Source organism: Zosterops lateralis, assembly GCF_965231275.1.
Source record: "Zosterops lateralis genome assembly, chromosome: 32".
In the NCBI taxonomy this organism is placed as follows: Eukaryota; Metazoa; Chordata; class Aves; order Passeriformes; family Zosteropidae; genus Zosterops; species Zosterops lateralis.
The window spans coordinates 2,820,400-2,840,604 of NC_139792.1; the positions used below are offsets into that span (position 1 = coordinate 2,820,400).

Below are 20,205 nucleotides of genomic sequence, written 5' to 3' on the forward strand. Positions count from 1 at the left end.
CCCCGTGGGGAATGTGCCCCGGCACCCCGGGGGTGACTGATTGAGGGGGATCACTGGAACCAGCCATAAACACCATTATTGAGCCATGAATGGGGAAATGCTGTTAATTATCCCATTTATTCCCGTTTATTAGTTAATTACCCTCTCTAACCCTGGTTTTCCCAGCAATCCTCAGGCTCTGATCCGTTTTTCACATGGGTCTGAGAAGGAGAGCGAAGCCTCAACCCCCCCCCCCCCCCAAGCACCCTCTTACCACACACAGCCATCCCTTTTTCCATAAAACCCGGGATTTTCCATCAACCTCCCCATCCCCCCGCCCCAATTCAGGATTCTTTGAGTTCTTAGGGCATTTTAGGAACCAGCCAGGTGGGATTTTGTGGCATTTTGAGCCAAAACAAGGGACGTGACATTCCTGGCACTTTCTGGGGCTGCCCTTCACCACTGCATCCTTCTCTGTTTCCCCTTTTTATTCACATTCTATCCCTAAGAAAAGGTAAATCCAGTGTATGATCTGGACAACACGGGGAGTGCAGCCAGGACCTTTTGTGAAGGGCTGGGATAGGGATTTGGGGGGGGAGGTCCTAAGCTGATGGCGCTGCCTGGAACCTTCAGCAATTCCCTGGGGAATTTACAGCTGGAATTGGGGCTGGCTGTGACTCTGGGCTAAGAACAGCAACAGGAATTTGCCCTGAGGAAGAGGCTGGGCTCTAATGAGGGAGAGATGGTGGAGGGGCCAGGATGGGCGTCCCAAAGCCATGGATCATCCCAGGCAGAGCTCAGCTCCTGTTAATGGAGGGCAGGAACTCTGCTGGATGGATCCATTCATTCCCTGGTGCCCTCGGGAACTGCTCCGTGGGAATTGAGGCTGGGAGCAGTGGGACAGGGGAATGCTGGGTTAGGTCTGTCCCTTCTGTGTCCCAGAACAGGACCTGAGTCCAGGAATGCCACCAAAATCCCAAATATCAAACCAACCCTTTGATCCCCTGCTGTGGCCTCAGGGATATCTCCCAATCCCATGGGTGGTGAAGGCTCAGAAACAGCAAAAAGATCCCCAAAATCCAATGGCAGGTAGGAAAAGCAGTAGGAAAGTCTCAGCTGAGCCCCAGCCCTCCCTGAGGTCCCCCAGTTGTGGTGTCCCAGGTTCCCATTCCAGCCTCATCTGGGACAACATTCCCTGTTCCTGCTCCTGGGAATGCTCAGGGAATGGGGCTGCTCTGAGCACAGACCCTGCTTTCTTCCTCTCCCTGGGAAAGGCTTATTCCAAGCACTTTTCCCAAGGGCTCTGCAGGCTGCCGGCTCCAGAGGCAGCCCTGCACTAACCCTGCCCAACTGGGAGCTGCTCAGAGCTCCCTCTTCCCCATCCTGCCAGGTTGGGAAATGGGATTTAACTTTTTCCTTTGGTCTGGAATGTCCTTCCCATCCTCTGTGTCCCATCCCCTTGCCCTGGACTGTTGTAGGACACAAAGGAAAGATGAGAGACTCCAAATATTTCAGAAGGCAAAGAGCATAGAAAAAAGCCTTTATTGTCTAATTCTTAGTACTGTTTATAAGGTGTTCCCATACAGACTTAACATGGTTGGTGAATAGGAACGACACCTCTCTGATCCCATTGGTTAAACCAGAGAAACAGCAAAACACCACCTGGAGAAAGATTGTTCTGAGAAAGGAGAGTTGTTTGCCAAGATTGTTTTGAGAAGAAACTTTTTTGAAAAATTTTTCCTTGGGAAAAAAGTTAGCAGCTGTTAGCAGGCTAAAAATCTCTCAGACCCAGAAATATCTGGGCCTGGAGAGCTGCTTCCAAATTTGGGTCCTCCAGTATCCTGAGAGCCGGGGGCTGCTTTGGATCTCCCAGGAAAGTCCCCCAGGGAAACAAGGAGCATCTGTGATCCAAAGGGGCATCTCTGGAATGAAGGGCCGCAGGGAAATGAGGGTGCCCAGGATGGACCTGGCCCAGGTGTGCAGAAATTCCCCTTTGGAGAGGGCAGGGGGAGTTTGGGAAGGGGAAGCTGACCCTGGAAGGGCAGAGTGTCTGCCAGGTGAGCAGCAAACAACAAAGCTGCCCCCACATTTGAGTCCTCCAGCACCCCAGGGAACCTGGCCTGTTTGGATTTCCCAAGGAAGTCCTTCTGGGGATAAAGGAGCACCAAAGGGACACCTCTGGAATGAGGGGTTGCAGGGAAATTCAGTGCCCAGGGGTGCAGGAATTCCCCTTTGGAGAAGGGCAGGGGGAGTTTGGGGAGGGGAAGCTGAGCAGTGCTGAGTGTGTTCCCCTCATTCCCAGAACTGGTCCCCAAGGCCTTGGATCCCATAGCATGTCTGCCCCTCTGGCCCTGCCCTTCATCCCAGGGATGTGCCCAAGCCAGTCCCTGGGAAGCAATTCCAGCCTGGCCTGGCTGCCAGAACTCAGCCAGAGCCCCCAGGTGAGTCCTGCTGGGAAGGAGCTGCTGCTCCAGGTGCCTGTGATGGAAAGCTGGGAGAAAACCAAGGACAGGATGGATTTCAAGTGACAGAACTTTATTGTAACAGCCAAACCCCGCGAGCCAGAGCTGTGCTTCCTATCCTATGGGAATGTGGGAATGGGGACCCAGAATCTGGGAAGTCAGGGGGGGCTGAGTGGCATTGGCTGGAGCCAGGAAGGAAAATACTGCAGGATTCTAGGTGAGGTCGGGAAGAGGCTGCAGGGATGGCTGTGCCAAGGCCACAGCGTCCCCCACTTGGCACTTCCAGGACTGGCTCTGGGAGCTCTGGAGCATCAGGATTGGGATGAGCCAGTGGGGGCAGCTGGGTCAGGTACAAGCTGAGGTCAATAAATACAAAGGCAAGGGAGTTTTCCAGCTTTAGGCTGAAAGAGGGAAGATTTGGATTCAATTTTAGGAAGGAAATTCTTCCCTATGAGGGTGGTGAGGCCCTGGAATGGATTTCCCATAGAAGCTGTGGCTGCCTCTGGATCCCTGGCAGTGTCCAAGGCCAGGCTGGACGGAGCTTGGAGCAGCCTGGGACAGTGGGAGGTGTCCCTGCCCATGGCAGGGGTGGGAATGGGATGAGCTTTGAGGTCCCTTCCCAACCAAACTAGGCTGTTCCCAGTGCAGTTAAATAGGAACCAATACTCCAATTTTAGGAGCTGGAACTGCTGTGGGGAGCCTGAAGAGAGGGGGGGATTATGAAATCAAGAATTTTGAGGCATTTTAGCTTTGGTGAAGGAATGAGGGGCCCCTCAAAGGCAGGGAAATGCCCAGAGGTGGCTAAGGGTTCCCCAGGATGTCACCAGATCTGTCAGTCCTGGGGTTGTTTTCATCCCTCTTCCCCAGTATGGAAACGTGGATGGTGCTTTCCCTTGAAGCCCTGTCAGGGATCACCCTTGGAGCAGGTAAAGAGTTTGGCAGCACCAGGAAAGGCACCAATGGCAGTCACTAAAACTGGGGTAGGGACCCTTTCCTCCTGATGGGCACATTCCAAGGGGTGACTGCAAATCCCCCGGGAAGGGAGCCCTGGAGAGGAAGGTGAAGGGAATGGGAGAGTCCCTAAAGTCCTGGGCTGGTTCCTGCTCTAACTGGGAATGGAGCTGTGAACTGATGGTGGATAGAGATGGGACAGCCTGGACAGGATGCTCATCCTTCATCCCCTGGATGTGGGCTGGAATTCAGGAGGAAGAGCTTCCCAGGTGCCTTGTGTGTGCGTCCATCCCATTCTCCTAGGAACATTCCTCAGGGGCCCCAGGGCTGAGCTTGGGCCGGGTCCCGGTGTCCAGAGTGCCCAGGGCTCTCCCGGGGCTCCTGGTGCCGCCTCCGCTGGGCTCCGTGGCAAACAGCCGGGAATTCCGCAGGGTGCTGGCAGACACTGGGACAAGGGGCAAGGTTAAAACCCTTTCATCCATTCCCCCATTTCCTGGGTCAGAGGGATCAAAGCACTTACGGGGCTTTGGGCGGGAGTGGACAGCGCTGATGACGGTGGGGATGGGCTGCTCCATGCTGGGAAGGGAAGGACACAGCGTGAGGACATGGCTTCAGCTCTCCCAGAGGGGTGGAAAGGGCTGGAATTTGGCCTGGGGGAGTTGGGATAGTGCTAAGACCAAGGGTGTGGTTGGACCAGGAAGAGCTTCAACAGCCCCTGGGCAAAGCACCTGGAGAAGGTCTGGAACCTCAGCCTGGGGAGTGTGACGAAGACTTGGGAGCAAGAAATGGGATTGAACTGCTGGGAACCATCAAGATTTGTTCCTTCTTTGACCAAACCTTCAGCACCCGACTCAGAACTTGGGATTTGGGAAAGCTGGGCTTTGAGGGTGTCCCTGCCCATGGAAGGTGTCCCTACCCATGACAGGGGGTGGGACTGTGTGGACCATCCCAAAACATTCCATGATTCCATGATGTCTCCACCCCCCCAGGTGTCCTGGTGCGTCCCTTCCCCATCTGAGACGGAGGAATCCCGGCTCACCTGTTCTCCTCCCCTTCCATGAGCTTCCTGTAGGTGAGGATCTCCACATCCAGGGCCAGTTTGATGTTCATGAGCTCCTGGTACTCCCGGACCAGGTGAGCCATGTGCTCCCGGCTGCGCTGCAAGGCCTCTTCCAGCCCGGCCACCTTGGCCTTGGCATCCCTGAGGGTGCCCTCCCCCTGCTCGCCAGCCTCACGGATGTGCTCCTCCAGGTACAGGCACTGGAGTGTGGGAAAGGGAGCTCAGGGGGCTTGGGGGAGGGAATTCCACACCTGTCCTGTTATCCCACCCCAGGACACATCTGTCCTGTTATCCCAGCCCAGGATAAAACCTGTCTGGTTGTCCCCCCTCCAGAACACAGCTGTCCCGTTATCTCCCCCAGGACACACCTGTCTGGTTGTCCCCCACAGGACACACCTGTCTGGTTGTCCCCCCAGGACACACCTGTCCCGTTATCCCCCCCCCAGGACACACCTGGCTCTTCTGGGACACAATGCAGGAGCGCAGTTTCTGGATGCGGATGTTGAGATCGGCGATCTCCCGCCGGCCATCCAGGAGGTGCCCCCCGAAGGAGCCGCACTGGGAGCTGCTGTCGGTGAGCTGTGGAGACAGGCAGGGGTGCCCTGGGATCACCTGGGTTACTTGGGGAAAGATTTGGGGCTTGTTCCCGTCCTCTCTGGCTGTGGCTGTGCCAGGCTCACCTGGCTCCTAGAATTATCACATTCCTGCTCTTTGGAGAGCTGGAAGGACATTTCCATCTCCACTGGGAGATGTCCTGGCTTCCTCCAGTGCAGAAAGCCTGAGGTACCAAAACTCCAGATTTACTGTCCGGAGCTGATCTGGGATAGCACCTTGTCCCTCCCTCCATTCCCAGGGCCGGCCCATCCCTCCCATCCAGCTGATCCAGCCATTCCCATGCCAGTCCCTCTTGTCCCTTCCCTGCCTCTCCCAGCACAGAGCACGGATCTGGTACCTTCCTCCGGGTGAGGGCCTCGGCCTCCTCCCAGCTCCGCAGGGCCAGAGCCTCGTACTGGGCCCTGACGTCCTCCACGATCCTGCCCAGGTCTGGCCGGGAGCAGCTGTCGATTCCCAGCACCACGGAAATGTCCTTGATTTCTGTCAGCAGCTCCTCCAGCTCCTGCAGGGCCAAGGGATGGCAGGAAAGAGAACATGGAGCTGGAAATCCATGGAATGGTTTGGGTGGGAGGGAGCCTCAAAGCTCATCCCATTCCCAACCCCTGCCACGGGCAGGGACAACTCCCACTGTCCCAGGCTGCTCCGAGGCCTGGCCTTGGACACTGCCAGGAATGGGGCAGCCACAGCTGCTCTGGGAAATCCATTCCAGGGCCTCACCACCCTCACAGGGAAGAACTTCTTCCCAGGATCTGGTCATATCCAGATTCCCAGTAGTCAGAGAGAGCTGGACCCTCCAGGCAGGCTGTGCTTGGCAGAGCAGCTTCCATGTGGAGATGGGGAGAATTCCCAAGTTTTTACTCTCTGGAGTTGGGGATCTGGTATTATTTGGTCCATAAAATCCAGACTCAGGTTAAGTTGGAGTTTGGGATCTTTGGATACAATCTGGTAAAAATCTGACAAAACTGCGCCTTTGGACTACTCCAGGAGCAGGGAGTAGTCCAGGGGATCCTTAAGGCTGGAAAAGACCTGTAGGATCACCAGGTTCCAACTGTTCCTCAGCACTGCCAAGGCCATCCCTGACTCTGTCCCCGGGTGGCACATCCTCATATTCCTTGGGCACTTCCAGGGATGGGTATGCCACGCCTGTCCTGGACAGCTATGCCAGGGCTGGACAACCTTTCCAGGAAGGAATTTTCCCTAATATCCAACCTAAACCTCCCCTGGCATTCTCTCTTGTCCAGTCAGTTGTTCTCCAGGGGAAGAGCTGGAGCTGATGATCATGACCCAATATCCATCGATATCCATGATGGATGTGAGAGTTTTGGGAAAACAAAGGTAGTGTGGATCATTCCACAGCCTGGGGAGGCTGGAAAATGCCCTTTCCAGGCTCTGCTGTGGGATCCAGCAAGGCTGTGGCTGCTCTTTGGGATGCCAGAGCCTGATTTATGGCTCCTCAGGGAACCAGGAGCCTTCCCTGGACACATCCATGGCTGGCAGAGCTGCTCCACTCCTCTATCCTGGGAATGTCAGCATGGGGGAGGCAGGAACGCCCCCGGGATCACCCACTGGGATATTTGCTCTGGATAAGTCACAGCAGGAGAAAACAGAGCCCAGAGTGGAGAATTCCCCTCCCTGAGCCTGGAAGGGCCCCTGGATCCAGGTTTGTATCCAGGCTTGCTCAGGAGCAGCTGCTCCCTTATCTCAGGCACAGTTCCTGCTTTGCACCAGGAATTCCTTCTCCTCCTCCCCTTCCACTGTCCTTCCCTTTGTGCTCAGGTCCCTTCGGAGCAGGAATTATGTTCCTTGATTCCCTTCCCTGCCTCGCAAAGGGCTGTGGCTCAGGGATAGCATAGAAATACCCCTCAAAAGCAGGATGATTGGGAGATTTTATCCACTGGTGTTTAATCCATGAGTTTCTTTGTTAATCTTGATGCAGGTGAGAAAATTTGTGTTTATTTGGAATATTGGATCATTTGGTGAATAAAACCTCCAAACTGGTCATTTATTACTGAGAAACGAGAGTGGGATTTTCTCCTGATCCATTCCAACAAGCAAAGTTTTCCTCATTTTCCCTCCCTGTGGGAATGTGCCTGTACCTGATGTCATTGAATCCACAGAGAAGATGAGACAGGAGAGGTTGGGGATGAGATTTTTACATGAATTGGGGGTTAAAAAATGCAGCTTTTTGTGGGACCCACGGGAAATGATCTGGAGGTCCTGAAGCAGGGCCTGATTTCCAAAAAAACTGGGCTAAAATTGCCTAGCACAAGGAATAATCTCATTTCAGAGCACATCAGGCTCCCTGGGCAGTTGTGCTGGGAAGCAGCTCCAGCCTCCTCCGTGCCTCAGTTTTCCACAAGGAATGTTAATATTCCTCCATCAGGCATTGTAATTGTTTGGATTGCTGGACTTTAGATAAATCCTGAGTGTTCCCACACTGCTGATCCTGCCAGGTGACATTTTCCAGGCCCTGAGTCAGTGTTCTGATGGAGGCCCTTCCCCCCTGGCTGGAATCATTCCTGACTGGGAACCCCTCATTTTCCTAGACTGTGTTTCAGAGCATCCAAATTCTACAGGTGTCTTGGTTTTTGGGTTCTTCCTGAAGTCTGAACATTTGGCTCACCTGGGCCAAGGTCTGGGGCAAACCCCATCCCTGGGGGCAGCAGCTGAGCCCCAACAGCCAGTTTGGGATGAGGTTGGAATTCTTGGCTGTTCCTGGGGGATCCCAGGCCCTGCAGAGACTCTGGGGTAGAGGGAATGTCCTGGCCCAATTCCAACGTTGTTTTTAGGGGAAGGATCAACTCCTCAGGCCCTGCTTAAGCCATGGAATGGCTGTGACACCCTGGCCAAGCTCCCATGTGGGTGGAAATCCAGGATCTGTCCCCAAAATGCCTCCCCACAGCGTCCCAGCTCTCTCCAGGAGTGTTCCCACCTGCTCGTAGATGGTTTTCTTCAGCTCCAGCAGCTCCTGCAGCCCTTTGAGCTTCACCTCCAGCTCTGTGCGGTGCAAGGTGCTTACATCCAAATCCTGCACGAGGGGAAAGGGATTCATCAGTCCACACTGGGATTTATAGCAAGTCATTCCCACTACTCCCCCTCCCCAGGGAGTACCCTCCTTGCTCCATCCCTGGGAATGTTCCAGGACACGTTGGACAGGGCTTGGAGCACCGTGGACAGGGAAGGTGTCTCTGCCCAGGGAGGGGTGGAATGGGACGAGCTCCTTCCCACCCAACCCATTCCTGGATTTATTAGCAGGGATGTTTGGAACTGCTCTCCAGGTGGGGAGGCTCCTTTGAGGACCTTTTCCCTTTGTTTTGTGGGATTTGCTGGTGGGAGGATCCGCTGGGCTAGGCAGGGCTGGGCCATCCCCTCCCAGCTTTTGTTCCCCACAAAAGGCTCCACTGACTGAAAACTCGGGAGCCATCCATGGGAGTATCCAGGAATGCCTTTCCTGGCTGGGGAGTGTGCCATGGAATTAGCCAGGATGGATATTTGTGGGGAACATTCCCTCTCTCCCAACACCCTTATCCTGCCCCCAAATCGGGGTTTTTGATATAAAATCTCAGTTCCAGCTGATTCCCACTGGCTCCTCCTGGAGTGAGAGCTTTGCCCGGGGGTTGCCCAGGGCGTGGCCCCTCCCCAGGCAACAAAGCAAATCCTTTATCAATTCCAGCCTTTCCCAACCCTAATGGCACCTGGAGGGGACACAGGGAGGAGGGGGCAGCCTGGGAAGGGTTTGGACTCCTCAGGCCAGGAAAAGCCCAGGGTGCAGGGATGGGGACAGTCTGACCAGGAAATCAATCCCAGGATGAAGGGATGGGGACAGTCTGACCAGGAAGTCCCAGGGTGCAGGGATGGGGATGCTCAGTCCCCAGGTGCTCCCGGGGGATTTTCAGGAGCCATTTCAGACTCACTCCTCTGTGGAACTGGGACTCATCCCCTCCCTGTCCTTCTCCAGACCCTGTCCTATCCCAAACCAGCTGAGCCTGGATCACCTCCAGGCCCTTCCCTGACTGTGCAGGGCTGGGTAGAGCCAATCCACCTGGAAACTTCTCCCTCCTGCTGACCTTTTTGAGCTCCATGAAGGTGAATTCCATCCCGCTGCAGAGGCGAATTTCATCCTCGTACCTGCAGAGTGCCCAAAGCATGGGATCAACCACAGGGAAACCCAGGGACACCCGGGGTTGTCTTGAGACCCCACAAAGCACCCAAACTTTCTGCTTTCCCTGCAATGTCCCCCCTCCTTGAGGCATCATGGGCAGGAGTGAGGAGAAGCTGCCACATTCCAGCTGCCCTGGAATACCAGGATCACTTTTGGGATGAAGAATCCCAGAGCAGAGAGGAGGGAGCCTTAACTGGGATTTAATTTGGGAGCTGAGCAGCCTCAGGTTCTTCCCAAAGGGATGGGGGTGGGAATTTGGATTAGAGTTGGGTTTGGGCTCTGCCCAAGCTCAATTTTCCCAAGCCTTTTCCATTCTGCTCATGTTTCTTCAGTTTCCCTTCCAGGGTCAGAGTCTACCCAAGGAAGAAAACATTGGCTTGTGGAAATTCCGAGAATCCTGGAGGGGAGTCACAACTCAGCCCAGGTGATTTGTGAAGGCACACAGGTAAAGGAATTAATGGAAAACTGCCCATGGAGTGGAAGGGAACCAAACCAGGATGGGGCAGAGTCCTAAGTGTCCCTTTGAGGAATGAGCCTCGCAGGTGTTTAAATCCAGGTGAGATAGAGGGCAGGGCCAGGGAGGAAAGCCCCAGTCCATGGATATGAGTGGGAATTAGGGAATACTCCAACCCTTGCTGGCTCCTGCGACGGGGGTGTGGTGATCCCAAATCCCAGGGACATAACCAGGAGAGCCACAGGGTCCATTTTGGGCCCAGCAGTGCTTGGTCAGAGCAGGAGAGCGATGGGATGAGTGGGAGTAATGGGAGTGATGGATCAGAGCAGACTGAGCTCACAGGGAGGTCGTGGCTCCCCTGCTCTTCCATGATCCCTCACGTTCCTCTGAGCCTAAGGGGCATGTGACATTCCGTGGAATCAGGGAATCATAAAGGTTGGAAAAACCCTTGGAAAGCATCCAGTCCAACTATTCTCCCAGCACTGCCAGGGCTACCCCTGACCATGTCCCCAAGTGTAATATCCACACAGCTTTGGTGACTCCACCCCTGCCCTGAGCAGCTGTGCCAGTGCCTGGACATCCTTCCAGTGAGGAATCTTTCCCAATATCCAACTAAACCTCCCCTGGTAGAGCCTGAGGCCATTTCCCTTGTCCTGCTATTCCCTGGGAGCAGAGCCTGACCCGCCCCACCCCCCAGCTGTCCCCTCCTGTCAGGGAGTTGTGCAGAGCCAGAAGGTCCCCCCAGAATCTCCTTTTCTGCAGACTGAGCCCCCCAGGTCCCTCAGGAGTTCTCCAGCCCCTTCCCTTGACCTCCAGCCCTTTCCCTGCTCCATTCCCAGCTCTGGACATGCTCCAGCCCCTCAGGGTCTTTCTTGGTGGAAGAGGCCCTAAAGTGACTCCCATTTCCAGGCTGTGAACTCAGACTTTCAGTGCTGCTTGGACACATCACCAAATAGACCTGGGGGAGGCTGAGACCTTTGGGAATGAGGTAAAATGGGATCTCCCCATAGACTGAGGATAGGAATATCAAGAATGCAGCCATGTGCTGCTGTTTGGGGTCTGGTGCATCCAGTCAGAAAGTTCTTAGGAGCCCAGAATGTTTTTGGGAAACTTCCCTGATGTGTACAAAGTGTGGAAATGGGGAGCTGAGCCTGGGGAAGGGGAGCAGATGTTGGGAAAGGAGGGAAGCTGTGCTCGGGAGCAGACCTGGAATATCCAAAGCAGCTCCCTGGGGCTGCAGCTCCCTCACTGAGGGGACCGTGAGGGCAGGGGGTGTGTGACAGTCACAGCTTTGGACACTCCTGGGGTTCCTCCTGAGCCCCCCTTGGTGCTGAACTTGCCCTCTCCTTCCCTGCTTTTCAAAAGCTGGGCAGCAGCAGCTGACAGGATTTACCTGTCTGGTCCGTGCCCCTCACCTGGAATGTCAGTTCTGCTGGAATACTGTCAGCCAGGCAGGAGTACTGACAGCCAGGCAGGAATACGTCACTCCTGCTGCACTGGGACCAAGCTTAGCGCCTGCCTGCAGCCCCCCTTCCTCCTCCTCACAGCTCAGCTCAGCCCAGCCCCAGTGTGCCCCAGTGTGCCCCCACACCCCTGGGCGCTGGCAGAGCCCTGCTCCCGGCGGGGCAGAGCCGGCCCAGCCAGCCCAACGCGCTCCTGCCACGCTCCAGGACTGTGACTCACCCGGGGCTGGAGCATTCCACGGGCACATCCCAGCGTTTATCTCCTGGGAGATAATCCCGGGGCACTGCGGGAGGGCAAATCCAGCCCTTTCTGCATTTAGCACACTTGAGACAGCGTCTGCTCGCCCCGGGCTCCTTTGGATGGACCAAAATCCAGGGAACCAGAGCTCAGGTAGGCTTAGTTCCCTCCTGGATGTGCCTGTTCTCCATCCATCCATCCATCCATCCATCCATCCATCCATCCATCCATCCATCCATCCATCCATCCATCCATCCATCCATCCATCCCATCGGAATTGCTGGTCCATGGCAGCATCATTTGAGGAGAAGGTGGGAGTGTCCCAGTGAGTCCCACCCAGGTGAGTTTGGGAAGAAGTCCCTGGCTTGGGATGAATTTAGGGCCTTATGGGAGGACTCCCCCAGGCACATTTCCCATCCTGGAGGACTTGGGGTGTTCTTGTGCCCATGGTGTGTTCCAGCCAGAATGCCACAGCCTGGCTGAAGGCATCACTCCCATGGGAAATCCAACTGGTTCTTTGTTTTTCCTCCCCCAGGAGTCCCTGGGGAAAAGAAACCTCCTGGATTTGCCTGGTTTGTAGAGATTTGTTCCAGAAATGCCCCTGGGCTGGGCCAGGGCTGGATGGGGCCTGGGAATTCTCTCCCCAAAATCACTTTTGAGGGGTGAAGCATCCCAGCTGTGCCTTATCTTGTTGTCCAAGTCACTAGAAAAGACACAAGAAATCCACTGGGGAGAACTCTCAGGCAGCCCGTTCCTGGGAGCACCATCATCCCTCAGAAATCAGGTTGGAAAACCTGGTAGTGCTGGGAGCTGGGAATTCCTGCAGCAATTCCTGAGTGCAGATCTGAGCACAGATTCGGGCTGCCCCATCCCTGGAAGTGTCCAAGGCCAGGCTGGATAGAGCTTAGGACACCCTGGGATAGTGGAAGGTGCCCCTGCCCATGGCAGGGTCCTTTTCCCACCCAAACCAGTTTGGGATTTTGCTTCCTCAGGGGAGTGCAGCGGGGGAGGGGGGGGAGCAGGTGCTCCAGACAGGGATGGCAGGTCCTAACCTTTGCATTATCCAAATAAAGAGCAGGCAGGCACCTCCCATGAGGAATTTAGGACTTTTTAGGCACCTAGGTGTCACTTGAAGGACTCCAGGGAGGATGATTTCAGTGTAAGGTAAAGAATCAAACTTCTGGTTCTTATTCCTGTCAAATTCCTCACAACATTCCCTGTCCTTGGCACTGCTAAGGCCCCTGGAATCCTGGGGTTTGGGTACCTCACAACAAGAAAGACCCTCAGGGGCTGGAGCCAGTCCAGAGATGGGAATGGGGCAAGAGCACCAGGGAAGGGTCTGGAGAACTCCTGAGAGACCTGGAGGGGGATGAGCCTGGAGGAGGCCCTGGAGGGACTTTCTGGCTCTGCACAACTCCTGGACAGGAGGAAGCAGCCAGGTGGGATTCAGGATCCACTGACAGGGAACAAAGGCCTCAAGTTCCACCAGAGGAGGTTTAAGTTGGATATTTGGAAAAATTTCCATGGAAAGAGTTGTCCAGCCCTGGCACAGGGTGTCCCCACCCCTGGAAGTGTCAAAACTGTGTGAATGTGACACTTGGAGACTTGGTGACCACAGTTGTGGATTGATGGTTGGACCTGATGGTTTCCAAGGGCTTTTCCAAGTGATTCCATGATTGTGACCTGCCCTGAGCTGATTAAGGGATTTCACTGCTGTGTCTCTGTTAGAAGGAGCTGTCAGCCCTTCCCTAATTTGCAGCCACCTCAAGCAGGGCTTAAGGAGCTGGAGAATCCTTGGCCTGAACTCCCTGGATCGTTTGTGCCTCACCTCAGGACTGGGTTTGGATCCCAGCAAGGATTTCTGCCTCACCAGTCCCTTGGCACCACTTTGGGTTGGACGTCTCTGCACAGCCCAAATCCCCACGGGAGCCTCCAGAGCTTGGGGAAGGTGCTGGGTGTCATGGGGAGGGAAAGAAGCTCATTTGGGATTCTCGTGTGGGATGCAAATGAGCCCCATAATGAGGGAGGCATTGTGTGCTCCTGACCCGGGCATGGCCCAGCTGCTCTCTCTTATCTCTACATCTCCAGAGATAAGAGGAGCTCCCCAGAGATAAGAGACAGCTGCGCCTCCCCCGACCTTTGGCTGCCTCCCTTTTCTTGGTCAGGACCATTTGGGGCACAATTCTGACCTTTTGGTTAAAGCAGAGTTTGGCAGAAATGCTTTGAGTGAAGAGGGAAAGGAAGAAATCCCACAGTCATGGAATAGAATATTCCTTCTTTATGAAGGAATTCCTTCCTGTGAGACTGATGAGGGTCTGGAGTAGATTTCCCTGCGGCTGCCCCACCCCTGGAAGTGTCCAAGGCCAGGTCAGATGGAGCAGCCTGGGACAGTGGGAGGTGTGGGATGGGTGTGTGTGAGCCCAAAGAGGAAAAAGCTCCAGGAAGAACTTAGAGCCCCTTCCAGTGTCTAGAGGGACCCCAGGGGAGCTGAGAGGAGCTTGGGGCAAGGGATGGAGGGAGAGGACACAGGGAATGGCTTCCCACTGCCAAAGGACATGGATAGGTGGGATATTGGGAAGGAATTCCTCCCTGTGAGGGTGGTGAGCCTTTGGAATGGATTTCCCTGTGGCTGTCCCATCCCTCGAAGTGTCCAGGGTTGGACAGGGCTTTGAGTGGAAAGTGTCACCATGGCAAGGATGGCACTGGATGATCCTAAAGGTCCCTCCTAACCCATTCTAGGATGATGAATATCCTGAGTTGGAAGACACCCACAGGAATCATCAAATCCAACTCCTCACCCTTCCCAGAACACCCCAATATTCCCACCATGTACCCAGGATTGTTGTTTTTTGTACTGAGCAGCCTGGTCCAGAAATCACTTTGGGGACAAAGTTCTGGTTTGTGATAATTGTGTGGAGAACAAACATTCCCTGTTTTCATGGCTGTCACTCCAGCAATGCCCCTCCCTGAGTTGTTCTCCAGCAGAGGCTCCTCTCAGACCCTGCTCTCCTTGGAATTTCATTGCTATGGCTTTCCTTTCCAATCTCCTTAACCAGGAGGAGGTTCTGATCCTAAATTCTCAAATCCATACTTCTGTGCACACTAAACCAGGCATATTTCCCTGGGAATCTCAGGCTGGCTGAGTTAACTCAATCCCACACTGTTCCCTGTGCCCCAGCTGAATCCCCCTGGATACAGACAGACACCTACTTGCTCCGGAACGTGTCCATGGTGCTCAGGACCTTTGCCAGCTCCGACTCCAGGTTTTCCTGCTCATAGTTGAGCGCCTTCATCTCCTGGTTCATTTTGCTCATGTACTGCTCGTAGATGGCCTTGATGTCCGACTCAGAGTGGGAATTGTCCTGGTCTTTCAGGAAGTTCCACCTGGTCGTCAGGATCTTGTTCTGCTGCTCCAAGCTCTGGACCTATGGGAGGGGTTTCAGAGGTGTCAGTGACACTGAGAGCCACAATCAAAGCATGGAAGGGCAGGAGATGTTGGACACCTTCAGAGGAGATGCTGGAATCAGCAGATTTCCAGAGAAGAATGAGAAATCCTTCAAAATTAGGCCTGATGATGGAGGGTTATGGAATCATGGAATGGTTTGGGTTGGAAGAGACCTTAAAGATCACCCAGGTCCACTCCCTGGCATGGGCAGGGACACCTCCCTCTTTTAGGGGTTACATGTTATCCACTAATTATTCATACAGAATTTCTGTAATTTCTCAATAGAACACAGTGACATCAAAATAAACATGTTCACATTGGGATAAACACAGTGACATTGCGATAAAAGAGTCACTGGCAGTAGGAATGGTCAGTTCTGTCCCTTTTGCCTGTGACCACAGACTCCTGGAGACACCTCAGGATCACCACATCCAGGTGCTGAGTCCAACACGGTGAAGCCCAGGCTGGGATCCACCCCAGGTCACGCAGGGATGTCCAGGGTCAGCAAAGGGCAGATTTCCTACTCCAGAGAGCACAAAGAGAGGAAACCCTCTGGACTGCAAGTAAGTACAGCATGGAGAGGCTCAGGGAATGAATCAGTTTTATTGCAGAGCAGCTCAGACAAATCTCTGGAGAACACCCCAGGTAATTACAGACTCTGGATAAGCTCCCTGTGCTGGCTCTGAGAGGACAACGCTGCCCTTCCACCTCCTGCCTTTGAGGAACCTGCTCCTCTTTCCCAATATTCCCAATCTCACCAGTAAATGCTGCAAGTTTAACAGTCCTCATCTTCAAAGCTCTTGGCCAACTCCAATTAATTGGCTAATTGCTACCTCTGGGAGCAACCCCAGTCACGTTTTGGCTCGAGATGCTGGAGTTGCCTTCAAGTTTCCTGTGTTGCCTCCTGGGATGACTCAGGGCCGATGCCATGCCGGGCACTGGGAGCACTGGGGGCAGGAGCCATCAGACCTCCAGCCTTGGCCTGGTGTCCAAAGGAGAGGCAGAATTCCAGCTGAAAGATGTGGCACCATCTTTCTCCAAATCCTTCTTATCTGAACAGAGAGAGCAGCCAAGCAAAGCAAAACCATTCCAGTGCTTGGGAGTTTCCAGCAGGAGGGATGGGAGTGTTGGGATGTTCCAGGTCTCACTCTTGGAGGCCTCATACTTCCCTCCTGGGATAGGAATGGATTGTGTTTGCTGTTGTTCCAAGTCCATCTCTGACCTTTAATTAATTCCTGACCTCTTTCCTAACCCTCAGCTGCTCCTTTTTATCCCTCACATTCCAGTTCACAAACCATCACTAGGCTGAACTGGTTCCACCTTGGCTTCCAACATCTGCTTGGAGCTGGATGACCGTTAAGGTCCCACCTGACCCATTCCATGATTCCGTGACTCCTGCAATGTCCCCCTCAGTGGAAATCCTCCCTTGCAGAGCCTTTTAGCAGGAGCTTTGCAGAGGGGTCACCCAGATTTGGCCTCATTCCCTGGAATTTCATGCCTGAACGCAGAAGTGGACAAAGTTTGGTCCTCACAGGCCTTCCCCTCTGGGCTGCTTAGGACAAAGGCAGGGCCTCAAACAGGGGCTCCAGGGCTTGGCTTTTCCTCATCTTCTTTTCCATTTGTCTGGAAAATAAATGCCAGCAGATCTGGAACAGCTGGAAAACCACCAGCACCAAACTCCCGTAGCTGTGTGGTCAATTATCCCTGGAATCACCTGCTGGGGATCAAGAACATCTGAATCCCTGATTACAAAGCCAAGTTCTCTTTGAGAAGGAAGTGTCATTCCCTTCCACTGGAATGAGGGCCTGGGGCAGGTGCCTGAAGTTGCCACTTGATGCAGCTCTTGAAGCCTTCAAAGAAGCTCAGGAGCTGCAGTCAGAGACCTCGGCCCGGGGGCTGTCTCTGTTCCCTGAGCCCCCTGTGCAGGGGGTGTCCCTGTCCCCCAAGCCCCCTGTGCAGGGGGTGTCCCTGTCCCCCAAGCCCCCTGTGCAGGGGCTGTCCCTGTCCCCCGAGCCCCCTGTGCAGGGGCTGTCCCTGTCCCCCGAGCCCCCTGTGCAGGGGCTGTCCCTGTCCCCCGAGCCCCCTGTGCAGGGGCTGTCCCTGTCCCCCGAGCCCCCTGTGCAGGGGCTGTCCCTGTCCCCCGAGCCCCCTGTGCAGGGGGTGTCCCTGTCCCCCGAGCCCCCACTGCAGGGGCTGTCCGGGAACAGGCCTGGCTCAGGCACTAGGCATTCTGTCCCTTTTCCCTACTCCCATTCCTGCTCTGAGGGCCCAGCAAACCTCGACCTCTCCACCTGGACACTCCAAATTCCAGCCTCCACCACGTGGGTGTTTCCTACACCAGGTGTTCTCCAAATTCCAATTCTCCAATGCCACGATCTTGGAAAGGCTCAGAGGCCCATCCATGAGAGCCAGGCCCTGCTGGCACTGCCAGGTGTGACTGACCACTACTGTCCCCTTGGAGACATCCATTGGAGATGTTCCCACGGCCTTCTCCTTCTCCGTGTGAATTCAGGTCCTCGGAGAGTTAAAATGAATCAATGCCGGGCCGCTGGAGGTTGGCAGGAAGAGCTGCATGAAGCAATCTCGGAGATTACATCTGTTTATGGAGCAGGGCTCTGCAGGAACCTGCCTGCTCTGGGAGTTGTTTTCCTTGGAGAAACTTCTGCTTCTCCGCGCTCCGCAGAGATGAAAGCAACGCTTTGTTGGCCCCTCTCCCCAGAAGCTGGGAGGCTGTGGGTGGGGGGTCCCCCTGGCCCCCCGCGCTGCCCAGGTGGAGGTGGGGATGGGACTCTGGGGATGAGATTCCAGCTCCCTGCAGCAGCCGGCATTGGAGCTGCCGCCATCACCGGCATCTCTGCCCGTGGCTGTTTGGCCAGCCCGGGAGCCGAGGCCTCCTGTCCTGTCCCCGGTGCCAACGCCGGGGCTGCTCTGGGGGTCCCCCGGAGCTCCCCGGGGTGACGGGCACAGCCCCCGGCCGCGCCTCCCCAGGGATGCTGCCGAACCCTCGTTAGGCAGAGAGCTTGGAAGGAATAACTAATTGGGTAATTAGGCGGATGTTCCCGGCCTCGCCGGGGGTGGCTTCAGGCTCTCCAGAGCCCGAGCAGTGCCTGCGCCCCCTCCCCACGCCGGCCGGGAGCCGTCCCTACCTTCTCGATCAGGGTCACGAACTGGTTGTTGAGCGCTTTGATGTCCTCCTTCTCCTGCTGCCGCACGGCCTGGAACTCGGTGTCGATGTCCAGGCGCACGGGGCCCGGGATCCTCCCGTCCGCGGAGAACGGGGCGAAGGGCGAGCAGCGCAGGCTGCCCAGGGAGCCGAGCCCACCATCGCTGCCCACCGAGCCCGGGCCGTCGCTGGCCCCGCCGTCGGGGCTGCGGCGCTCCGGGGACGGGCTCCCGGCGGCCGTGCCGCGGCTCATCCTCCCCGACGCCTCCCCGGAGCACAGGGAGCCGCTGGAGAAGGCAGAGCAGGGGTTGGTCATGCCCGGGCCGCGGCTCCGGGGAAGGGAAAGGCAGAGGGAGAAAAGGGCTGGAGGTTTGTGGCTGCTGCCGCCTCCAAGAGAGGGAGAGCAGTGGAGCTCGGCTGCTGCAATTCCCGTCTCCTGGGCTCGTGGGCTGGTAATGAATTCCAAACACCTGTTCTGCGATGTTCATTAAACGGAGGAGGGTGGAACCCTTGATGGAAATCCAGATCAACCTGTTGGCTTTTTTTTTTTTTTTTTTTTTTTTTTTTTTTTTTTTTTTCTTCTTCTTCTTCTTCTTCTTCTTCTTCTCCTTCCCTCCTCTTACTGTTCCCTCCTTTCTTCAGGAGCTTGTTTGTGTGAGGAGGACTCAGGCCCTCGCAGCAAAACCAAATCCTCCCAGGTAATTCCGGGCCCCAGCAGCTGCTTCCCTCATCCTTAAAAGGTGAGGAAAGGAATTGGAGGTGCCGGGCTTGGGAAGGACTGCTCTAGGCATAGCTCTGCACAGGGACTTGGCACAAGGAGTCAGCATCAGCCCCTGGCTGCTTTCCAGTCCAAATTTGCAGGAAATAACAGTGATACTTTTTTTTTTTTTTTTTTTTTTTTTTAATACAGGAGGGTTTAAAACCATAAAGAGTGTGAATTAGCTAAAGAAGGAGTTGGGAAATGCATCCCAAGCTTGGTGTGGCTGGAGCTGCTCCTGCTCTGTCACCACATGGGCACAGCATGGAAGGGTCTGGTGTTTGGGTGTTTTAGCGAGGATAGGTCTGGTTTTAGGGATGTCAGGTCCAGTTTATGGATGATAGGTCTGGTTTCAGGGAAGATAAATTTGTTTTTAGAAATGGTAGGCCTGGCTTTAGGGAAGATAGGTCTGGTTTAGGGAGGATAGGCCTGATTTTGAGACCCCTGGGAGTGGGGTCTAAGAGTGCTGAGGTTATTCACTCATCTGCTCTGGCAGCACCAGAGACCCTCAGAACCTCCGGACACCGAGGTGGATCTCAGGTGCCCAAGTCCATCTTTGACTGCCCCATTTCCCAAAAGCCCTATAAAAGCTGGAGATATCAAACCCCTCTGAATTTCAATGAGTTCTGGTGTCCCACCCTTAAATCCCTGTTTGGTACAAACCCACCCTGGACATGGTTTCCTGCTTTGGCTCCGTTTCTCCTGTGAAACTTGGGAAAGAAGAACTCCCATCTATGCCTTGTTTTGTGGCACCCTTGGGAAGGGGGATGTCTCCTCTGGCCATCCCAATTTCCATTCAGCGGGAAAGCTGCTGCATTGCTGCTCTGCTTCTGCTCCACACAGGAACTTCCCTGCCAAGGGAAGTGAGGGAAGGTGAGGTTGGATCTGTCATGGACGTGCTCTGACAAGAAATGTCTGCTGAGGAGCAGCTGTAGTTTGGGAAGGGGACCCATTCCTGTGGGGTTGACCTTTCCTTCAGGTGGAATTGCAATATATTGTCAGGAATGGGGTGTTTTCCAGCTTCCCAAAACATCCTTTCCACGGAAAATGCATTTGATCACCCGGTCACTCACTCAGTGGGTCCTTGGCAGGACTTCTCAGGGTAATCCTGATGGCTTATTTTAATGATTAAGCCCAAATTCCTGGTTGGGAGCAGCCATCGCTCGTGGCCCCTCCTCAGGGGTTTCTCCAATGGTTCTGTGGCTACAGGCATGGCTGGGATCCCCATGGGCATCAGGTTAGGGGTCACCCTTGGCCTTGGGGCTGCCAGTGGGGCTGAGGGCACTGGCACAGCCCTGGGAAGGCTGGATCCCTCTGAGGGAAGCAGGTGCAGGTGGAATGAGGGCACTTTGGTACAGTAGAGGCTGGTAGCAGGGTCTGCTCTGATCCTGGTGGGATGTTTCATGATCCCAGGTCATCCCATCCCTCCAAGCAACAATCCCTGCTCCTTCCTCCT

At 54.9% G+C, this 20,205-nt stretch overlaps 1 protein-coding gene across 1 annotated transcript; it reads right to left on the minus strand.

Moving 5' to 3' along the window:
- Positions 1-2,497: 2,497 nt before the first annotated feature.
- KRT80 (keratin 80) lies at positions 2,498-19,007 on the minus strand. Its single transcript, XM_083880936.1, has 9 exons — positions 17,976-19,007; positions 14,595-14,809; positions 9,135-9,195; positions 8,000-8,095; positions 5,405-5,569; positions 4,906-5,031; positions 4,432-4,652; positions 3,913-3,968; positions 2,498-3,837 (listed from the first exon to the last, which is right to left on the minus strand). Exons 1-9 carry the CDS (start codon positions 18,306-18,308, stop codon positions 3,692-3,694), a joined length of 1,419 nt encoding a protein of 472 aa, XP_083737062.1. The 5' UTR covers positions 18,309-19,007; the 3' UTR covers positions 2,498-3,691.
- Positions 19,008-20,205: the final 1,198 nt, after the last annotated feature.

Bases quoted from the DNA above. Each gene is read 5' to 3' on its own strand.
- KRT80 (XM_083880936.1), bottom strand. From the start codon at position 18,308: ATGACCAACCCCTGCTCTGCCTTCTCCAGCGGCTCCCTGTGCTCCGGG. The intron at 8,096-9,134 runs GTCAGCAGGAGG...CCCCTCGTGCAG, and splicing joins CCTTCATGGAGCTCAAAAAG to GATTTGGATGTAAGCACCTT. The intron at 3,969-4,431 runs GTGAGCCGGGAT...TTCCCTTCCCAG, and splicing joins ATGGAAGGGGAGGAGAACAG to CATGGAGCAGCCCATCCCCA.